General features: G+C 41.2%; 1 protein-coding gene across 1 annotated transcript in view; it reads right to left on the reverse strand.

The window, feature by feature from the left end:
• Nucleotides 1-3,711: 3,711 nt before the first annotated feature.
• The window catches only part of LOC310989691 (protein shisa-8), a gene marked incomplete at both ends in the record, with an annotated part of 138,972 nt that continues 121,841 nt past the window's right edge, over nt 3,712-20,842 (reverse strand). Inside the window, 2 exons of the mRNA XM_083976836.1 lie at nt 3,712-4,208; nt 17,934-18,050. Of these exons, the coding sequence (XP_083832962.1) occupies nt 3,712-4,208; nt 17,934-18,050 (614 nt within the window). The remainder of the gene's footprint in view (nt 4,209-17,933; nt 18,051-20,842) is intronic.

Genomic DNA, 20,842 nt, shown 5'->3' on the forward strand with positions numbered 1-20,842 from the left:
GGTAAAGTGGAGAAGCCATTGCAGCACTACAAACCCTGCATTATATTGCTAATTTATTCTCTCTCATTAAAGTTTTACTCCATTCCTCATTTAATGTGCTTGTGTACATGAACAGCTCCATAAAATTGGGATGCAAATAGGGGAATTTGGCTGATTGACATTTCTGCTTGCAGGTTAAAAAAAAAAAAAAAAAAAAATCAATGAATTCCAAAATTAAAGTGTCTGCTACATAAAATCCACTTGCTTCATTTTTAAGGTAGCCTGCTGGCAATTTGAAAACCTCTACATGTGAATAATGTATCGCAAAGCATCTGGTCATCCATGTCCCAGCCGGTGTTTGTGGATGCTGGTTTGGGTGTGTTTTCTTTTCAGTGTGTATGGAGTGTAATCATGCTGAAGTTTGTGTGAGTGATTGCACGTGTGTGTGAGTGCGAGTGCGTGTACCAGGGAGGAAATCTGGAGCCTGCCATACTGTGACTGACTCTGTCATTAATTATACTTCTCTCCCCCATACACACACACTTATAAACACATACCGAGAAGAGAAGCAGTGAGAATATCATGGTTTACAACAGCTTGGTGCAATGGGTACCCAAAATCAGACAAGTGCTCATTGCCCATCGCTCAACTCTTCACGGACATGGATGCACAGAGGGAGGTCGAAGTGTGTGTGTGTGACAGAGCCAAAGGGAGAGAGACGGAAACTGAGATCGCAAGAAAAAGCGCTAAACAGTGTGTGACTCTGGTGAGCGGCGCGGTTTGATTAGGTTCCACCACCTGTCTAATGTGCCATAGCATGTGCCAGGCATATGCACTGCGGCAGAGCTGGTGTCCTCATGATAAAAATGAAGGTGAATTCAATCAGAGAGAGAGAGACTGTGCCCACAGTGGAGGTGAGTCTATGTGCTGTGGAAGTGAAGGATTGATAAGGCCGAGAGCTATATTGAATTTTTACACTGAAGCCATCAATAACAAATGTTGGACAAGTTACTGTACTTGACGAATGTAATGCATTACTCGTTGAAAAAGCAATTACTAATTACTTGTCAGCAAAAGGAATTGCTTACATAACTCATTCCATTGCTTTTGTAACTTGCTCCTTCAAAGCTCTTTTAAACGTGCCTTTAAAGAGAAAAATTTCAGTATATTTCATCCTGGTGTATTTCCCGTGAATGTGTTTATTATGACTCTAGGGGTTGTGCAAACTATACACTGGCTGCCTCTGTTAGTGGGGATTTGGGGATAGTGACAAATCATGCAAAACAACACATAGCAGGGTTCAGTGTGTGAGGCTCCCACAGTTTCCACAAAACACTGGTTAGCTACCTGGAACGGCCATTACAGCTGACTGCAGGGGACCACATGACCTAATAACCCTGCATATTCATCCACAGTTCATTTACGTGTGTGAATCTTACTCTAACTCCACTTCAAAAAACTGCATGCACTGGTGGATATAGTCCCAGGAGAAAACGAACGTCACTGCTGAACTGGGAAATACGCCGGCTTGAAATACTCCTGAATTTTCCTTTAAACAAATCCAAAGTCTCTACAGCCATATACACACTGGGCATATTGTATTTAATTTTCTACATATTTTACATACTGTATTTGATTTTGGTTTGATCAAATAGTAAGCCTATTCTATTGTTTGGAGGTACTAGCCCTTTACAGCTAGCGTTACGTTAGCTCCATGACTGCATGCAGCAATAAATAAAACCTGGTGGTTACTGAATACAGGCAAACCACTCACTGGCTCACAAAGGAGACTCGAGATGTAGGTAAGACAGCTCAGGGAGGTGCATCTCAACACTGAGTCTGTCCACATCTCTCTGTCAAACTCCTTGAGAAACAGAGAACAAGACCATCCATCAAGTGACGTGTGATACTGTAGGGGGTGTAGCGGAAAAGCACATATTGGAAGAAAAAGCTGAAGATGGTGCTACAGTAAAACTTGTAAGGTGTCTGTATCATGTGCATTTCTTTTTTTTTGTTCTCTTCTCTTTGGGTTGGTATTATGGAAATAAATAGAACCAGTCACCAGCCAATCAAGAGGCTCCACTGACTGTGTTGTTTCAGATATTGAAAGTGAATGTGAATGATTTGCAGGAGTGCACTCGCCTGACACAAACTGTAGCCTAAACCCTTCACACTATTCATTACTGAAAAACATCACATTATTGTATTCTCTCTCTCTGTCAACACATTATATCATATCCACCTTTAAAATGATAAACTTGACCATTTCCCTTCCAGACACAGGATGTGTGTTTGAATGGATTCAGTTCATTCATTGCGTATATTAAAGCAATGTGAAGTACATTGCAGAGCACTGACAAGTGGCCTCAGCCTTTCAGATCATGTTGGCCTTGCGGCTGTAAGCACATACCTCAAACAGCTGTGTTTAGGCAGAAGTGTACTGGGAAAAGGCGTTCTCATAACGCATCACTGCTTCCTCTTCCTACATCCAGACCCACAACATGGAGTTGATGATTAGTGTCTGATTATGAAATCGTTCCTTTGCGAACAAAGGATACGGAGAAGTGGATCTTGGAGGAGTGTAGTCTATAGTGGTCATCACAGCACTGGCTGATATTTCTCACAAAATCTCATTTGTAAAAACTCATTGTGAGGAAAGAGAATCCAGTGACTTTGTAATGACCTTTCTGGATACAACCCTCCTCCCACTCTTTTTTTTTTTTTTTTTTAGGCATCGTAACACATCCTTGGGTTTGTTTCAGAGGTAAACATCTGCAACAACACAACAGACGATAGCTGGAAGTAGCTGGTACGAGTACGAAACAAGAAAGCCTCCTTATTCATTTGCCCGGTTTTGTGGGGATCAAGACGACAAGAGTGTGTGTCTGCTTGTGTGTCAGTGGTCTCGCTGACACTGCTGGGGAACCTTCTGTAGCTGTTGACAACTGAGTAGTGTGTGTGTGTGTGTGTGTGTGTGTGTGCGTGCGCGCGCATGGTTCAGATCATTCTCATCTCATTTGCCCCTGGAATGAGATGAACAGCCCCTCCGACCCCCCCGCAAACCTCCCCACCCTCCTCCTCCTCCTCCTCCTCCTGGTATAAATTGCCAGGCTGATATCTCCCTCTCCGGAGGGCTGGAGGGCAACGGGAGCTGACAACACAATGGCATTGTCTCTGCTGACGGGAAGCCAAAGTCTTAGAGGAAGCTCTCCCCTGTACCAGCCTCGCTGACAGCCTTCGGAGTCTGGGTTACAGCTTGTGTTGTAAATAGTGTCTTCTTCAGTGTAGGGATTTCAACATTTTGCGCATGGTGTCATTGAGGTGTGGAGGGAGTAGGGGAGGGGGCAGGGGGGGGTTCATAGGAGAAGGAGGACAGACCTGTGCCAACACACTGAGAGGCCACTCAATTATTTAGAAGAGCCGTCGGGTTCAAAGAGTCACAGCCAGCGCCTGCCGATCCGCCACCTTCACAGCTTAACTGCTGCTGCTGCTGCTGCTGTCACAATCCAGTGGTTAAAAGTACACAGATATCACTCGCATTATCGTTAGTATTCTCAACAGTGATGCGGAAAATTCAGTTTTTAAAAAATTTCCAGATACGATATTTCTCGCCCCCCCGCGTCTCGCCGTTACGGCTGTGGATATAAAAGATATCTGAACGTTTCCCTCACAACTTTGCTGGATTTCTTTTTGTCTCCTCTCCTGTTTTATTCTCCCCGTTCAACCCCATGTTCAGACAGTGACTTCGGTCTTGCTGTTGGTGGGCAGTCCCTTGTGCTTGGGGTGCACGTGCGGCGAGTGGCCGTAGCCCAGCGGCTGCGAGAACAGCTCGGGCAGCGTCTCGATGCTGAACTGCCTCTTGTTGGAGTAGGCCTGGCGACGGCTGTTCTGCTGGTGCAGCGGCTGATGCTGCTGCTGCTGGATGGGGTGATGCTGCGGCCCCTGCAGGGTCATGTGGGCGCTTATCGGGTGAGGGGCGTGGCTCTTACTGGGGTCCCATACTTTGAAGGCTGAGCTGGAGGTGAGCGGATGGGTGTTGGTCTTGGAGATCTTAGGCTTGGGGATCTGGGAGGCGTTGATGGTGATGGCCAGCGGCGCGTGGATGTCGGGCGGCGGGAGGAAGGGCTTGTCCTTGGGATGGAAGTTGATCGGCTGGAAAGTGGGAGGAGACTGGCGATGGGTGTAATCTACCATCGGGTAACTCTTGTAGTAGTCCCTTGCAGCCGTGTCTGGAGGATGGGTGGGGGCAGAAAGACAAGGAAGGGGCAGAAAGCAAGACAGAGACATGGTTAATATACAACCACAAGAAGTTGAGACTAGTGATAAAAACAAAATCAAAGTGGTCTATGAAACTGTACGGTTAAGTAATCAGAGACAGTTTTATTATTCAATGCAATGTAGCAGGTTTATTTCCACAACTGATGGTGAGGAAAACGTACACCTCACACCGACCCACCTTTATCTTATCTTTCTCATATTTAAGGTTATATTTAACACTCTGTTGCAATGGCAGAATATTATTTGCCATGCAAAATCAAGCTGCGTTTGAGCAACTAGGGATTCTTGAGACCTCAGAAGACATTTAATAGAAGCAGTGTATTGTGCAGTCTGATATGGGTCTTGGGCTCGGGGTATTGAACAGGGACTTGATAGTTCCTATGAAAAACTTTAAAAACAGTATAGCTGTTGGTAACTGTTGTTTTACCTACAGTTGAGGTGCAAAACTTGGTAGGCTACAGTATGTAACAATGAAATAAACTTACTCGGTACTGTGACCTAAACACATGAGAAAGTTGGAATTGAATGTAATGTCAGATTTGGATGAAATCTACACATGAATGCTTTTAGGCACTAACCAACTTAAACCTGATCAGAGTTTGTAAAACACCTTCAGTATTTGCAACTTTAACATACTGTATTACTGTAATATTGTGTCACTATGTGGCCCAAATAGTGTATAAGATTAAAGATATCCAAGTAGTTCCGAGTTTCTCGTGACAAACTAATGCATCGAATAAAGTGTTATATCCTTTGTGACATTAATGTTTAATTTTGTTTAGACTGTTAATTGAACATACTGCTGTACAGTTTGTGGTGACATTGAACTTTATTGTATTATACTGAGGGTTTGCAGACACTCCCACTGGAATAAATGTGGGGCAGCAACACAGGAGCAGCAAAGCAAGATAGCGGACATGTTTTGTTTTTGCCATAGTTAAGTTTTCAACAGCAAGATTTATTATTATGCTGTGGAGAGTCTTTACAACCCAAAACACATCGATAAAATGAGAATACGCTGTGAATAACACATAGCACATTGTGTTGTGTGAGGTTTTTCTTTCTTTAGTTTTCACAATGGCAATGCATCAAGGTTAAATGCTGCCTATGTTCTCCATGTATCAGTTCTAGCCTGCTGCTTCATTAAAACGTTTTGTGTTAATTTTGCAGGAGGCCTAATTAGTCACGAGCAGCAGTATTGGACAAATAGAACAAACGGATGTGAATTTTTATGGACAAATGTGAGCAACAAACTCAATCTAAAGTCACAAGCAAGAGTCTTTGAAGGTGAATTGCATCAATGTTACACATTAAAGTCAAGTTACTTGTGATGATGATGATGAGAACTACTCTGTGCCTGTGAAATGTTGTGAAATGTGTCTTTGGCTCTGGAGGAGCATTGACAAGTCAGAAAATAAGACTGACAGCTTGGCAAGGACAATTTCTTTTAAAGGTGTACAGAAATGGCCGTTTGTCCTGTTTGTCGCGCCGAGTTGTCACGAGCTGCAACACGAGTTTACCCGAGTGAGGAAAACGAATTTGATTGGTCGTTATCGAGCGGGCGGGATATTCAAAGCTTGGGGCGAGCCCGAGCTCCGTGTGTGTGTGCGTGTCTCAGACGTTTGAATGACGGATGACGGATCCAATATCAGTGGCTGGTGAATCGTGTACAGGCTGACGTATAATCCGTGCGCCTGCATTATCCAATGCGAAAAAAAAAATACACACTTTCATCCCGGATTTACTCAAAAATAGAATTTGGCCTACAACGTCTGAAAGATGAGTTATCACATTAATTTTATGACCCAAAGTGGGCTCAAATTCAATTTTCTTTTCTGTACACCTTTAAGACAGTTTATTTTATAAACTAAAGGTGCGTGGGATTGCATTATGGGAAATGCAGATAGGATCCAGTGCTTTTGGAGCTGGGTTACCATCAACATGTAAGACACTTCCAACATGTTATGCTACGTTACTTGGAGCATTTTTCAAAAGTGCCCTTCAGTGGCTCAAGCATTTCACATTCCTTTTTTGGAAATCAACACCAACTGTTTTGGAAGCTGACAAGTCACAGAATTAGAGAATGTGTGTCACAATGGACAAAACTGTTCCAGGTTCCACCAGTGTTCTAACCACTGACTATTTATCTGACTATTCTATCTGGTGGCATCAGTTGACCTTACAGTAGACGACACAGACACTGACCGAGTCAATCTGCACAACTGAACGAGACCATGATGTCAAGACTGCAAAGTCACTTCCAGGCTGAAATGGAGCTTCTAAAAAGTATCAGGAAAATGACCCCTGAGGAGAGGAATAAACATTTCAGGCAAGAAATGTATAGAGAGTTGAAGGAAATGGAGATGCAGCGCAGAGCAAGAGCTGCTCTGGAGGAGCGTGAAAGACGCAGGAGAGAAATAGAAGAGAGGGATAAAGAAACTGAACGACTGAGATTTCAGAAAGAGCAAGTGGAGGAGGAAAGACAGAGGCAGGAGGCCAAATGGAGAGAAGAGGAGGAGAAGAGGGTAAATGATCAAAAAGAGTTGGTAAAACTAAAACAGGAGCTGCTTCAGTGGGAACTGGTGAAGGTAGATGAGAAGCCCTTTGCTAGACCCAGATCCACACTCAGTGATGTGAAAAGGGAGCAGCAGAGGAGGTGCAGGGAGGATGAGGCAGCTGAGACCAGGAGCCAGGAGCAGAGAGTAGGAAAACCTCTGATTAACAATTGGGTTGGAAAGCAGGAAACTGCTCAAGAGAGGCTCCACCCAACCGACTACACCCGCCGCCCCCCTGCTGGGAGAAAGAGCCTCAAGTCTAAATGTATGTATCTCATTTGTATCAAATTGTTTAAGCTGCATTTTCTACTTATTCAATGCTGCACGTTTTAATATTCTCATCATCCCTCTTCCCTATGGTTATAGCAGTGAGAGTGAAATCCTCCCAGGCCCTGCAGTGGCTGCAGAGAGGGGTGAAGTCTGGACAGTTCACAAAGAAACAAGATAAACTGGCGATGGAGAGAGAGACCTGCAGACTCAAAGACCTGTACGGCAGCAACAGGGGCTATTTGTCTGAGCAGGCCAGAGATTACCGCCTGTCCAGGAACCGCATCCTCAAGAAGTCCCTCTTCTGAATCCCTTCTTCTCCCCCCTCGCTCTCTCAGTACCTACCCCACCTCTAGACTAGACTGCTCTTGGCTGGAGCTATTAAGATGATGTATTGCACACATTTTTAACTGTACTTGTTTTTTTTTTCTTGCTATGTTTTATTGTTACTTTTCATTATTAAATTGCAAAGATGTGGTTAACCACACAAAAGCGATGGTCTTGTCCTGTATTGTAGATAACTTAGATTGTGTGTTGATTAAATGGTGTCAATGATGATGACTGCAAAGCATTAGAAAAAACATAAACTAGACTGGGGAAAGAGAGCGAATTCTGAAATTACCTGCACCTCCGAGTTCAGTACACGTTTCCTCTATCCTGACTCAGTGTGTGTTTGCTGGGAACAAGGCTCCGACCCTCAACATAGCTTTACTTTGATGTATGACTATAACATGTTTAGTACACACCAAGCTATATTTTTTCCCCGTGTGAATCATGTATCAGTGGGTATTGCTACAAAAATAACATGTTTCCATAACTGAGCACATGGCCTCTATAATCTTTTGCCTATCTAAAAAAAATCTATAATCTGTTTGAGGTGCGCCTTGGATAAATAAGGGTGCACTTCAAACGGGTGCAGACACAGAGCTGGGTGGGCTGGGATGAGTGTAAAATTAGCAACTATCCACACTGAGCTGTTAATGCCACATCCCTCCCTCCACAGGTTACATTGTTTTATCCATCTCAGTGCGTTAGTATCAAAAGCTTGAGCAGAGGCAGACACGTTTTGAGGTGGAGGTCATTCTCAACAAGCACAAAATTCCACCAGACTAAAGTCACATCACTGCTTAGACGTTGTAATAAATCTGACATACATAGCCATTTATTGGTTATTTATTAGTCAGCTGCTGTCTGAACATCTGGGTTTATATAACAGATTGGACTCCCTCCTGTGCAGGAAGGTATCTCATGGTTGAATCACACATTTTCAAGCTTAAATGGCTAAAATTGTGACACTAGAGGTCCAAGTAACAAATACTCAATATGGGATCTGAAAGAAAGAGATCTGACTAATAGCATGATCTATAAACATTAAGGGATTCACCTACTGTACATATGAAGAAAAATCAGGATAGTTCCTGGTCGAGTTTCAACTAAACACAGCAAACACAAGTCATCCAGATTTTTTGGGATTATTTAAGAATTTATCCATTTATTTATTTATTTATTTATTTTTTAAAACACACTTTTGCTATGGCCTGTTTTCCTGCAGCAGAGTTGTCTCTAATCATGTCTGGTATAGCTGAGACACTTTGAGCACCTTCTAATATTTGTATTTCCAGAAAACACCTGGAGGAGTCGTCTCACATTCACACACGTCAGAGAGCTGTCCATTGCTATCACTGTCTGGTAATTGCTTATTGAACACTTCACATGTGGGTCCATTGTGTAACTACAGGGCACTTCAGAAGCAGCTGTTGAGGAAGGAGACAGACGCAGTCCCTTTTGAGAAACTCTCCACGTCGGTCCAAGGATTTAAATACAGACCTGGTTTTCTCAATGCAACATCAAATACGACTAGAGCCACTGATAAACTGTTTGCAACCTATCACTCCATATTTTCAACTACTTGTGGTCAGTATTTCTGCAATCGCCATTGAATCAGAACCAGAAAATATATTGATCCCCATGGGGAAAGGTGGCTGTTAAATGAATTAATCTATATTCAGTATTCTCTCTCTAAGTAGTTTGTATGGTGGGTTCACTCTAAAGGCAGCAGCAATAGGGGGTGAGTTGTGTTTGACACAAGGTCAAATATGATCAGTTACCAAACTGCGTCTTAAGATCAAGACAAGGTCATTGCACTGTGGACTTGTGGAAAAGGTCATAAGAGACATGAGGAGAAACTGACAAAGAATAATTAAATTAATCGCTTTACTCGCTCAAATAGCAGAGCAATTAAAGTGACCTATTTCATGAGGCATGTTTTTCTTTCTAAAAAAGGGGAAAAAAATTACTTGGTGTCTCCATATTGGTGAGTAGGAATGAGGGAATGAATAAAGAAACTGATTTGCTTTAATTTAAATTTTGCAAGATAGGACTGAGTTGAGGATTAGTGTGTATATGTGTCTGCATTTGTGTGTTTGTGTGTGTCTGTCTGTGGGTTCACACATTTACACACGTGTGTGCAACACAGGCATTGTGCGGCAAAGAACACATTTGCATACATTCTTTTCTCATTGAAAGGGGGAATAAGCTGCTTGATATGTAGCTGTGTGTATGTATGTGACACTCAGTGGATGTCAGCAGTATTTCTACTGCAGACGGCTGTGAGCCCTGGGTTTTAATCACATGTCACTTTTTCTGAGTAATGTTTGTATGTACTGTCGATGTGTTTTGTACAGTTTCAGTGTTTTGCAGTTTGTTGCAGGAATCGTTGTGGACGGTATCCCGCCTCCTGCTGTGACGCTCCCCGGCTGAATCTACAGTACAGCGTCAGAATTTGAAGTTGAATTCTTCCAAATCTCTGGACAGGGTGGGAAAATCTAGGGCGGCACAGAAACAATGAATTAAACACACTGTTTCTTCCCACAACAACTGCTGTTGCTGTCCATTTGAGTGTTTCCACACATGTTGCCAGCAGGAGCACCTGACAGTGGAGTCCTCTGTGACAGTGTTATGTGCCTTGCTCTCCATCTCAGACTCTCCATCTGCTTCTTCTTCTTTTTTTTTCTCTCTCTCTCTCTTGTCTCCTCCATTCTTTCCTTCTCTATTTCATTTATTTCATACTGTTCAGCAACATCAGCTTTTGCTCTCCATCCAACAGCTGCCTAAAGCGAGGCCTGTGGGCCTTATCTGGGCCACTGCATTATAACTGCATAAGTTGGACCCACTGAAGGATTTCACAGTTTGACAACATGCTGTATTCTATTTGGTCTATTTTTAATGCCAGTTAATTATGTTTGAGCAGTTATCCAGGGGAAACCTGTTCACTATAAAGTGTTTTAACATCACAAAGGAACCAGAACTAAAACACATTTTTTCCCCAGGTGGTCTTTCTGCTTCCTGGTGGTCTCTGACATGTGGTCTGTCTTAACGCTGTGTTATATTCCAGTCTGTCCATTCTGTGATGCAACATGATTTTACAACAATATTTATTTTTATGCAATTCATGGGTATTTTAAACCCCAATGTGTAGACAAAACCCTGGCTTCCCTTATGGCCACATATCATATGTTGATCTGCACCATTAACCTCTTAAACACTTGATTTTACCCGTGTATTTCCTCCTCTCTATGACAGTGTGTTCTGCAGCTGCTGGTTTAACACTCCATTGCAGCTATATGACATCTTACAGTGAATGAAATATTTAAACCCCAGATGCCATGTTCTTATTGCATCAGATTCAAATATTCTCGGCCTGGGTTTGCACCACTTTATCGCATTTTGATGTAATTCGGACTGATGTATTTTGTACTTCTGGAAACTTCAGGATGTCTGCAGGAATTTAAAATCATGTCGAGCAATGCATGGGAGCACATTACGCATCTGTTAATAATGGGACAGGAAAGAGCTGCAAATTTGAAAGAGAACATCACATCCCGCGTGAGAATTTACAAACCCACACCTTCTGAATGTTCCCTTTCATTTCCACCTCAGTATAGTGAAAAATCAGGAACCACATTGTTTTGCCTCATTGGTAGTTGCCACAGGTAACTTTGAACCAGAGAGAGGTGGAGTAGTGCCTTCATCTTGAAAGTCATCTTTTGGAGAATTTGAGATCACTTAAATTCATGTGGTCTTAAAAATCTACCAAAACTTATTTTCATTCTAAGTGCTTCCATCTGACCTGAAGCACTTATTTTGCTTCAAGTAATTCATTCTGCCTATTACTGTATGAAGTTATTTCCTTAATACAAACATTTTATTTGGCTCCTATGGAAAGATACGTGATCCTGCATAAACAAACATCGGATATTATTTAACTTCACAGCCATTTTTCTATATTATCTCCAATATTGCTCAGACTGTTGGATCGTTAGACTTTAATTAAAGACTTCAGGCTGTCTTGGCCCAGAACTTAGAGTCCTAGCTGCCTGGCACAGAGCCTTTCACACCCTTTTCAAGAAAATCCCTCCGCCTTCTGTCTTATGTTTTTTTTTTTTTTCCTCTTTCCCGTAGACCTGACGCTCACTGGAGACGTGCGCGTGTTGAGCGCTATAAATCACACATGAAGCATTTGTTTGTATTTTCAAACTGCTTCTTCAGTGAAAACACAGCTTCATGACACCCAAATGAACATGAGGTTAATAAATAAAGGCCAACATGAAGGATTTATGAGTGTGTCTCCATGGTTATTGTGGAGCAGCCAGGATTAAACCATTTAAGTTTATTTCTTCCTCCACAGATTGTGTTTGTTCATCACGTCTCATCCTCTCACTTGCTGACTAACCTTTAGCATCTTCACCACATCTCCCAGTTCACCTGTGCTCCTTTCATTACTTTATCTAAGATAGATACATCACAGCTGCGTGGGGCTGAATCCTGCTGTTCCACCTGGCACACGTTTGCTGCCACACAGTCTCCTAACCTCTTTGATCTGTTTTGTCCTTCCTCTCTTCTTTTTTTCAAATTTATTTTGTACTTATCACTTCTTTCTTTTGCATTTTCGGCTCTGTCTTGTGTCTTGTTTTGCGAGAGAGAATTTAATAAACAAACATAAGCTGTTAACCGCTGCAATGTTTTTAAGAAGGAAGCATCTTGGTCCAGATTCCTGCTGTTTTGCTTGGCAAATGGTCAGCAGTCCAGGCCAAGCTGTTGTGTGTCCTAGCCATGACTTTGTCCACACAGCCAGGATCTCTGGAGCCGGGGTCTTGTTTATTGCCCAGCAAGAAAACTGATAAGCATGTGTGAAAAGATGATTGGACTGTGCGTAAAATGATGTTGTACTGCTACAGTAGTAGGGATGAAAGCAATGTATGATCCTATTCTTAATTATGTGTTGAACTGAAGCATGCTTCACTAATAATTGAATACTTGATCATAAATAATAAAAAAGGGAGGAATTATGGTGGAAATTTTTACGTTTTTTACATTCTCTTTAATTTTTTAGACGAGATACAGGCAAAAACACAGTTTTTTTATGCACTGATCAATTTTGAGATTTTGGGCTATTTCTTCCTTAACATGTATTCTTTCAGAAAAGTCTAAATCCACATTAAGGTGGTTATTTTACTTCATTTTGTCTCTTTTGTCAATAGATTTCTCCTAAAGTCACCAAAAGTTACCATGCCATACTGTGCTGTGCCTGTTGTCTGACCCATGTCATGTCTGGTAAAGCTCTCTCTCCTGAGCAATTATGCAGGCTCCAAAAATTGTCATTTCCTCCATATCTGCAACCAAAAGTACGATCTATGGAATTTAACAGTACAAGTCTTTAAAGGCCGTTTTCTCAAAATGAGTTTTTCCTCAGACTCTGAGCTAGAAATCTCCACTAACAGACAACAAGCCTTCCATTTTTCTGAAGGATTTTACACAGGGGATTGTTGATATATCATTCAAAGCCTGATTTATGCAGCATTTTGTTCCTAAAAACATGGCGAAATTTAATTTTTTAAAGGGCTGGTGACAGTATTTTCTCATTTACGGAGTGATAAAAAGAGATATCCAAAATCCCCTCTGTAAACACTCCTGACTCTAATATGTCAACAAAATAAAACAAGGATTTTGAAAGGGGCTTTATCCATTGTTCAGATTTTGGTTCTGGAAATGTATGCAAATTAGCGCATATTTCATTAGATATTGCCACATTTACATATTTAAACATAAAATTTGACAAAACTTGTAATACAAAAAATATTTACACTTGGGAAGTTTAATGGTGATGTCTGTTAGTTAAATTGTTTTACCCTATTCACCATAGTGTCCCCCCTTAAACTGCTGAGGAACTATGATCTGATAACCACATACTGGTAGTTTAGGTGTGGACAGCATGTCCATGTCCACGTTTAGCATGTCCAAGTCAGTGTAAGAATGGGCTGCAGCCACTGGTCAAGGAACACAACTCTGAGCTATTAGACTGCCATGTTATTCTGTGTTGTGTGTTTCTATATAGAGAAATAAATCTTTGCGCATGGTATTTCTTTGGTCTTGTTTTTTGACTCCCAACAGGCAGATTATAAAACTTTTTGCAACATAACATTATTTGTTGATTCACGAGGAATTATTTGACATTTTAGGAGATGCGCTTACTCAAGGTTCAAGTTTTTATTGTTCCCCTCTAGAGGCATAAATCAATTCTCATGAAGCTGTGAGGAGAGGGTGCGATGCTGTCAGTGTCTCTAGTGTGGACAGGTGGAGGGAGGTTCACCTTGTTCACCTCACAGAGACACTCTTCTTGGTGTTGTCATGTTTGAGGTCCAGGAGAGATCCTCTGTGACCTATACACTCCCAGGAATGTGCTCACTGTGCAGCCTACTGCTGAGGCAGGAGGGTCCAACACCCAGCTGCAAAACGGGGTGGGGGTGTTTAGTTTAGTTGTCTGGCGCAACTTCACAGACAGGTGTCGAGGGTAGATTGTGTTGATGTGAGAGCAAATATTAATGAATAGCATCTCTGCATACATGTGAGCACTGCAGGGTGGGAGTAATCTCTGGGAGAGCTGTCAGGCACCTGGTTGATGGATGTTGATCTGAAGTGTGCCAGGATGATGGCTTTGTTGCTGTGACGATTGATACCTGATACCACTCTATATATGAAGCTACAGCCAGCATCTGGCTAGCTTAGCTTAATATACTGAAGTGAAACAGAGGGAAGCAGTTTGTCTGGTTAAAGGTAACAAAATTCACCTAACAGCATTTTTAAAGCTAAACCAAGCTGTTATTTTTGACAGACACTGAAACTGGTATCAAGCTCAACTAACTTGCCAAAAAAAAAGAAAATTCACAAAATGTTGAACAATTCCTTTAAATTCATGCAACTTACTGAGTGGGGAAATGAATTATCCAAAGAAATTAAAAATAGATCTGAATCTTCTGTCACAGCTTTGAATCTATGTACGTTATGATGAAATATTTCACAGTAGATTTTTCGTTCCAGGATTCAGTCCATAAATGGGCGCTGCTGACTTTCAAGTTTCTCACTGGTTATCGGTCATGGTCAAGAAGAAAGAACGAGTAATTATTCACATCATAAAGCACTTTCAAAGTGAATACACTTCATATCAGCATGCAATTCCATTTATATAATAATTAACATCATTATTATTATTTTCATTTTACTGCTACTGTAATTATTTGGAATCAAACAGTAAATGTAAGAGATGGCATCTAATTGTGTCAAAGAAGGGAAGAAGAGCGTCTCATAATTTATTCTTGATCATTGCAATGAAAAGACTTACTGTGCGCGAGTTTGTGTGTGCGCGTGTGTTGTACCTGTATTGTTTTAGGTGTTAGTTGTGTAAGAGCATTTGTCCCCGATGACTGAGGAATGAGATACCAGAACTGTACTGGGACTGAGGTGCGTGTTTGTGTGTGTTTGTACCTTTTTTGCATAGGGACAAAAACAGAGCAGACACCAAACAAAGGTGCACAAAGAGGAGCAGTTCAATGTCTGTGTATCATCAGAGACAGAACTGAACGCGTTGATGTCGAGAGCGGACAGACGAGAGCGTAGCACCTCGCTGTGTGAGGGATTGGTTATTTTGAAATATTTTTCAGTGAGATGTGGCTGATGCTCGTCGTTCAGTTGGGGGGATGCTGCTGCTGCTGCTTCTGCTGCTGCTGCTGCAATCGGCCTTTGTTTCTCACTCACTGAGCAGAATAATGAGATGAGCTTCTCTCTTCCCTCCTCTTCTTTCTCTCAGTCACTTTGCTTAGCTCATTTTGCTGGCCTCAGTTTTTCTCTTTATTGTCTTATCTGAAATGATTTTCCGTCCTACTCTATTTTAATGCTGATGAGAACATGTTTCCTAAAATAAAATAAAATAAATAGCGAAAGGGCCAGTTTGCTGTGGCCTCTGAGTCATCAATTAAGTTTCTTAATGGCTGCAATTGCTGCCCAGGATTTTCAGACAATAGATTTAGCAGTAAACTAAAATATTTGAAGCAGGACAGAATTGGCTTTGCTAAACAACACTATTTTTGGATTTATCCATTTGATAAAGCATTCTACATTTATTTTTCTTTGCCCGTGACCTTCCAAAATCATAAATACAATAGTAACAGCATAAGAAAACACACCTCATGTGAGCTGCAAACGTTAGCATATGCATAACTACTAGTTTAGCCGTAGAGCCAGTAGGAGAATTGACTAGTGGTAGTTAGTTGTAAGGCTACATTACAGGTAATATCAGAGAAAAAGAAAATGAACTGTGTAACGTTTCTTTTCTCTTGAAACGTGAACATACGAAATTAAAATACAGTAACAGCCTCTTCATACATCGTTTCCTCATCATACTTGTTCTAAGGAAACATTTGGAGACTGTTTTCAAGCAGCTAGTCCTTATGAAATGAGAGTTACAAGGGAGACATCTGCTTTTTTCTGACACTACTTGACATCAGGTTGAAATATTAAGAATTTTGAGCCACTTTTATTACTTTAACTGCATGATTTGCAAACAACGTAAACAAGAGCAGCTTCGTCCTTCAAAACTTTCCCTCATGCTCGTTACTTTCTGTCCGTTACTCCTCAGCTATAATGGGCTGCACTGTCTCCGTTTGCATATTGTGCCAATGAACACTACATGTACATGTGTCAAGCTGTCGCTCCTCATCATCGTCACTGTGTCCTTATCTGTCTGCACTGATCAGATGATAGATTGTGTGTGAGTGTGTGTTTGTGTTTGTGAGTAAATATGTGTCTACAAGTTTGTCTGTACATTAGGGAGTGGTGTGTATGTGTTTAGATAACAATGTGTATGCTATGTTTGTGTTTTCTCTCTGTGTGTGTGTGTGTGTGTGTGTGTGTGTGTGTGTGTGTGTGTGTGTGTGTGTGTGTGTGTGTGTGTGTGTGTGTGTGTGTGTGTGTGTGTGTGTGTGTGTGTGTGTGTGTGTGTGTGTGTGTGCCAGCATGGCCAGAGGAAAAATTTGAGGTCTGAACTTGCTGCTGTCCAGACTACTGTCACTCACCGCCCACTGATGTCCAACTAATTGTGCACATGTTGGAGTGTCAAACCTATGTTATTATTATTTTTGGGGGTGATTTGAAAAGGAGCTAAACTCTGTAGGAATTAATAGAACAAATGCATGTGTATATATTCTTTGTTTTATATTGTGGACCACTTGTCTTTCCATTCCTGTACAAGTTGTGTCATCAATGCCATCATCATACCTACCCACCCCCACAGCCAAGTTGTGATTACTATATACAGAAAGCCAGGCTGTCATTAACTGTCAGCATTACATGGCTGACAGAGACTGGGTTTTCGTCATGGTTGTGCAGCAGCAGTGATGCTAATGTCCTACTGCTTTGGTCAATACAGGACTTTCCCAGTTTCATAAAGCAAATGCACCATTCATGTAACATCATAATAGTGGCTCTAATCATGATCAAAACACACTGAACACAACATAAAGAGAATTAGACTACTAAGTTTTAGGGTCAGTTTTACATTATGGTTCAGACTCATCAAGACATTCATGCCCTCTATGAGTCAATCCATATCAGTTACATTTCCATGCTCATTAAGTCATACTGTATAACAATTTATCCATTGTGTTTACAAACTATACTTATGTATGAGTTATATGAAGCATTATAATACATCAATACGATACAATACCAAAATTAAACCATTCTAATACAGTACAGTATTAATATCTACTGGGTTTCATTAGTTTAAGAGCAAATGGCACTATTGCTTTTTGTTTAATTTACCCTTTTGTTTTCCAGGTTTTATGAGGGATTTAAGTTTTTTTTTTTTTGTATAAAACCAACTCAAGCTGTGTTGCATATGTAGGTGCTAATCTCTTGCTAAGCAGCAACAGCTTTTAAGTAAAGTTTGTATTCAGCTGCGGGAGGCAGAATAAAAGTTTACACTGTTGTGATACTCTGCTACATGATCTGCCCGTTTCCACTCTGTGTATTTATGCCGCTCATTTCACTCAGGAGAGCTCTGCAAACAGGTTTTCACTCTTTTCTGCAGCACTGTCTTCACAAAAAAACACTGGATCTCAGGAATAAATTCACACTTGCACATATACTGTACATTTAGTGACATAACATTGATGTTGAAAGCGCTGTAATGTAGCTTTGCTGAGGTGAAGGAAATCAGGAATAAGTTGTAGCTTTCAAACAGGGAGTTGGACTCATAAAAATCTATTATCCTAATGGATTCTTCCTCTCCCTTAACCACTTTCCCACAGCGTGCATCAGTATGTGGACACGTTTTGTTTTCCATCATCCTAACTCATGTTTGTTTACACTGTATTTCATTGACCTTTGTACAGTGAGCTTGTGTTTAATTCATTATTACACGGGCCACTGTGAGAGAAATGCAAAAGTATTCAAACATTCAGACACCTGGTTGTACAGGCACGTCTATGTGTGTGTGTTTGCGTGTTTAATTCTACTCACCCACAGCCTTGAGCGAGGTGTACTTGTTGAAGCCTATTCCCAGGTTGTTATGAGGGTGAGACAAGGCCATGGCTGGTCCCAGGGGAGACAAGGCTGCGTTGTTCAGGTGGTTATGATCTAAGGCAGCGAGCGAAATAGACAAAGAGAGAAAGTAATGAAATACCTGAAAAGTCAACCATGTGCTGTGAAAATATTCTCAAGAGGGAGCAACAACAAAATACAAAATACAATACAGCAGTAACTCAGTGACATCATGGTCTTTGAGGGCGGAGAATGACCTCGCCATTAGTTTTTTTTTTTCTTCATGAATAAGGTTTGTGAGTTTGTACACTGTACCCAAATGTGACATAAGATAAGCCCTGTTTGGGAGAATGGACGTAACGATTAGCTGAGGCTCGATAACCATTTGTGCATTTCTATCCGTCCTCATTACATAATCTTTCTGCTTAAAATAACAAAGATATTCATAAAGCCTTTAGATGTGCAGGTTACCCGGGACAGGGGCAAACAGTACTTAAAATAGCACCACAGTTAGAATACATACAAGAACAGCTGACAAGCAAAATAACACACAAACAAAATGTTGGATGAAATATGTCAACAGATAATGTGTATATGTCTCCTTCCTACAGATTACATTAAACACTAAAGGTGACAGATCCGATTATATTACTGCTGCTGTAAATATACTGTACGTACGTCGCCACAGCTCAGAATGTGTCACAGAGATGTGTTTGTGAAAAATGAGCAGTATTACATTGTGGCATTAAACAAGAAGTGAGGTGAGGAGGAAAAACAAGGTAATTTGATGTATTAAGCCTCCAACTGGATCATATTGCTTTCATCTGTACTTTATGTCATGTCTTCAACTGATTCTGATGGTTTTATCTTCACCGCATTGCACACACATGGATTTACATTTCTGCTGAGTTGGTCCAGGTGCATTAGCGTAAACCGCATTAGCTGATTGGTATCAGTTGGGTCATTCATGCTTTACAATCACTGGCTGATTGATCAGCTGTTTGGCAAACGGCTGACTCTTAGCATCTCTTATATTCAGGTGCATCCTCTCACCTCAACACCACAACCTTCTCCTTATGCTCTATAACTTATTATTGACTTAGATCAATTTATTTTTAAGTGGGATCAGTCCTTCCAGAAGAATCCTCATTGGTATGAGCGGTTCGTTCTTTGACATCAGCATCATCTGAATTATTGTCTGAATGTCAGCACCGTATTTATAATAATGCCCGTGATTGGTGCTAATATTCATACGCTTTGGTGCATTTGGGAGTCAATATCCTGGTCATTCTAATAATTTTGCCATTGATTAAGTGTGTCTGTATACATGTATGTCACCTGATGATGTATAGATATGTCAAATGAATGGAAATGAAGAAGCTGGATGCAAAATGTGTTGTTTACAACTTGTTCCGTATTGATGTGACTGCCAGCAGACCTGTGGAAAATATTCTTATTTTGCAGGTGGATTAGAATAAATTCATGTGCGGAAAAGAGAGATATTTATTCTTCCAAGTTGAGTTTAAAGCTTCACTAAACAATGTTTTTACAATAGCAATGCCTTAAATTACTATGTGTGATTTAAAAGCTGTCACAAATCCACAGAAGAAATAGTTACATTTACTCATTTGGTAGATGCTTTTATTCAAAACAACTTATGAGTGCTTCAGTGCAGTAGGAGACCTTGAAGAATGTACTAAGTAAAAAAAAAAAAAAAAAAAAGCTGTTCAATAAGGCGGAGTGCCAGGATATCAGATAAAAAAGTGCTAGAAAGTGCATCAAGTGCTAGTTAGGCATGTTGAGGTATAAGAGAGAGGAGGTGCTCTTGGAAGAGATGAGTATTCAACAGATTCTTGAAGATAAAGAGGGCTGCTCCTGCTCTGATAGCATTTGGTAGCTCATTTAATGTCATGCTGACGTGGGAGACGGCTCCATGGTGGAGAAGGACTATCACCTGCAGTCCACCTCCCTCTCCTCCCCACAACCGTACAGAGCGTTTTCTTGTTTTTGGTTTGATTTGGTGATTTCCATCAGCAGATGAAAAGTGAAGAATTTAAAAATGAAAGAGCCATTTTTCTTAGAAGCCCAAAACAGTGTGATCTACTGTAGCTCGAGCTGTGCTAGATGAATAGTCACCTGTTTGCTACATTGATAATGCCGGCTTAGTAAATGTGTCACGTTTTACACAAAAATTTAAGTTCTCATTTTTGAAAAAAAAAAAAAAACTGCCAGAGGACACAGTCTCTGTGGTCTTATTTTGTTGGAGAAACAAGGGATAAAAGTTAATTTAAGAATGATACGCCAATGTCTGTTCCAAATAACATATTTAACTGTAAAACCCTCCGAGCTCTGAAGAAACAAGGTCAGGCCAGGATTACCTTACTTCTCCAGAAGTCTAAAACTTAAACTGTTCCCCACAGGAGAATAGAAGTACACACACACACACACACACACACACACACGAGAATAAACAAACACACAAACCTGACACCCGCGTCCACCAGCCCCATGATGACTGAGACGCATCAGTGAGAATCAGACGAGGGAGAAACGGGGGAGCGGGGCGAGGCAGGGAGAGAGCCAGAGAGCGAGGGATGTGACACCAGCGCTGACTGATTGAATTAGAAATAGATCCTCACTTCTCCGTGTAATTGATATGCAGTGATGACACGCTGTGTGTGGTGTGGTGTGCAGGGACGCACAACGGTGTGTTGTAATTTTAAGTGCCTGTAACTGTTGTGTGTGTTGGCTGTTATTGTCTAATGTGAAGCGCTGGTACCACCTGCTCCCCTCACTCACTCACTCAACACCACAATCAAAAAGGTGCATGACCTTCAGTCAACCATCTAAACCAGTCCAAACAAAAACAGATTGAAATTTGCCTGGGA

This window comes from Trachurus trachurus (genome assembly GCF_905171665.1).
Source record: "Trachurus trachurus genome assembly, chromosome: 8".
Taxonomy (NCBI): Eukaryota; Metazoa; Chordata; class Actinopteri; order Carangiformes; family Carangidae; genus Trachurus; species Trachurus trachurus.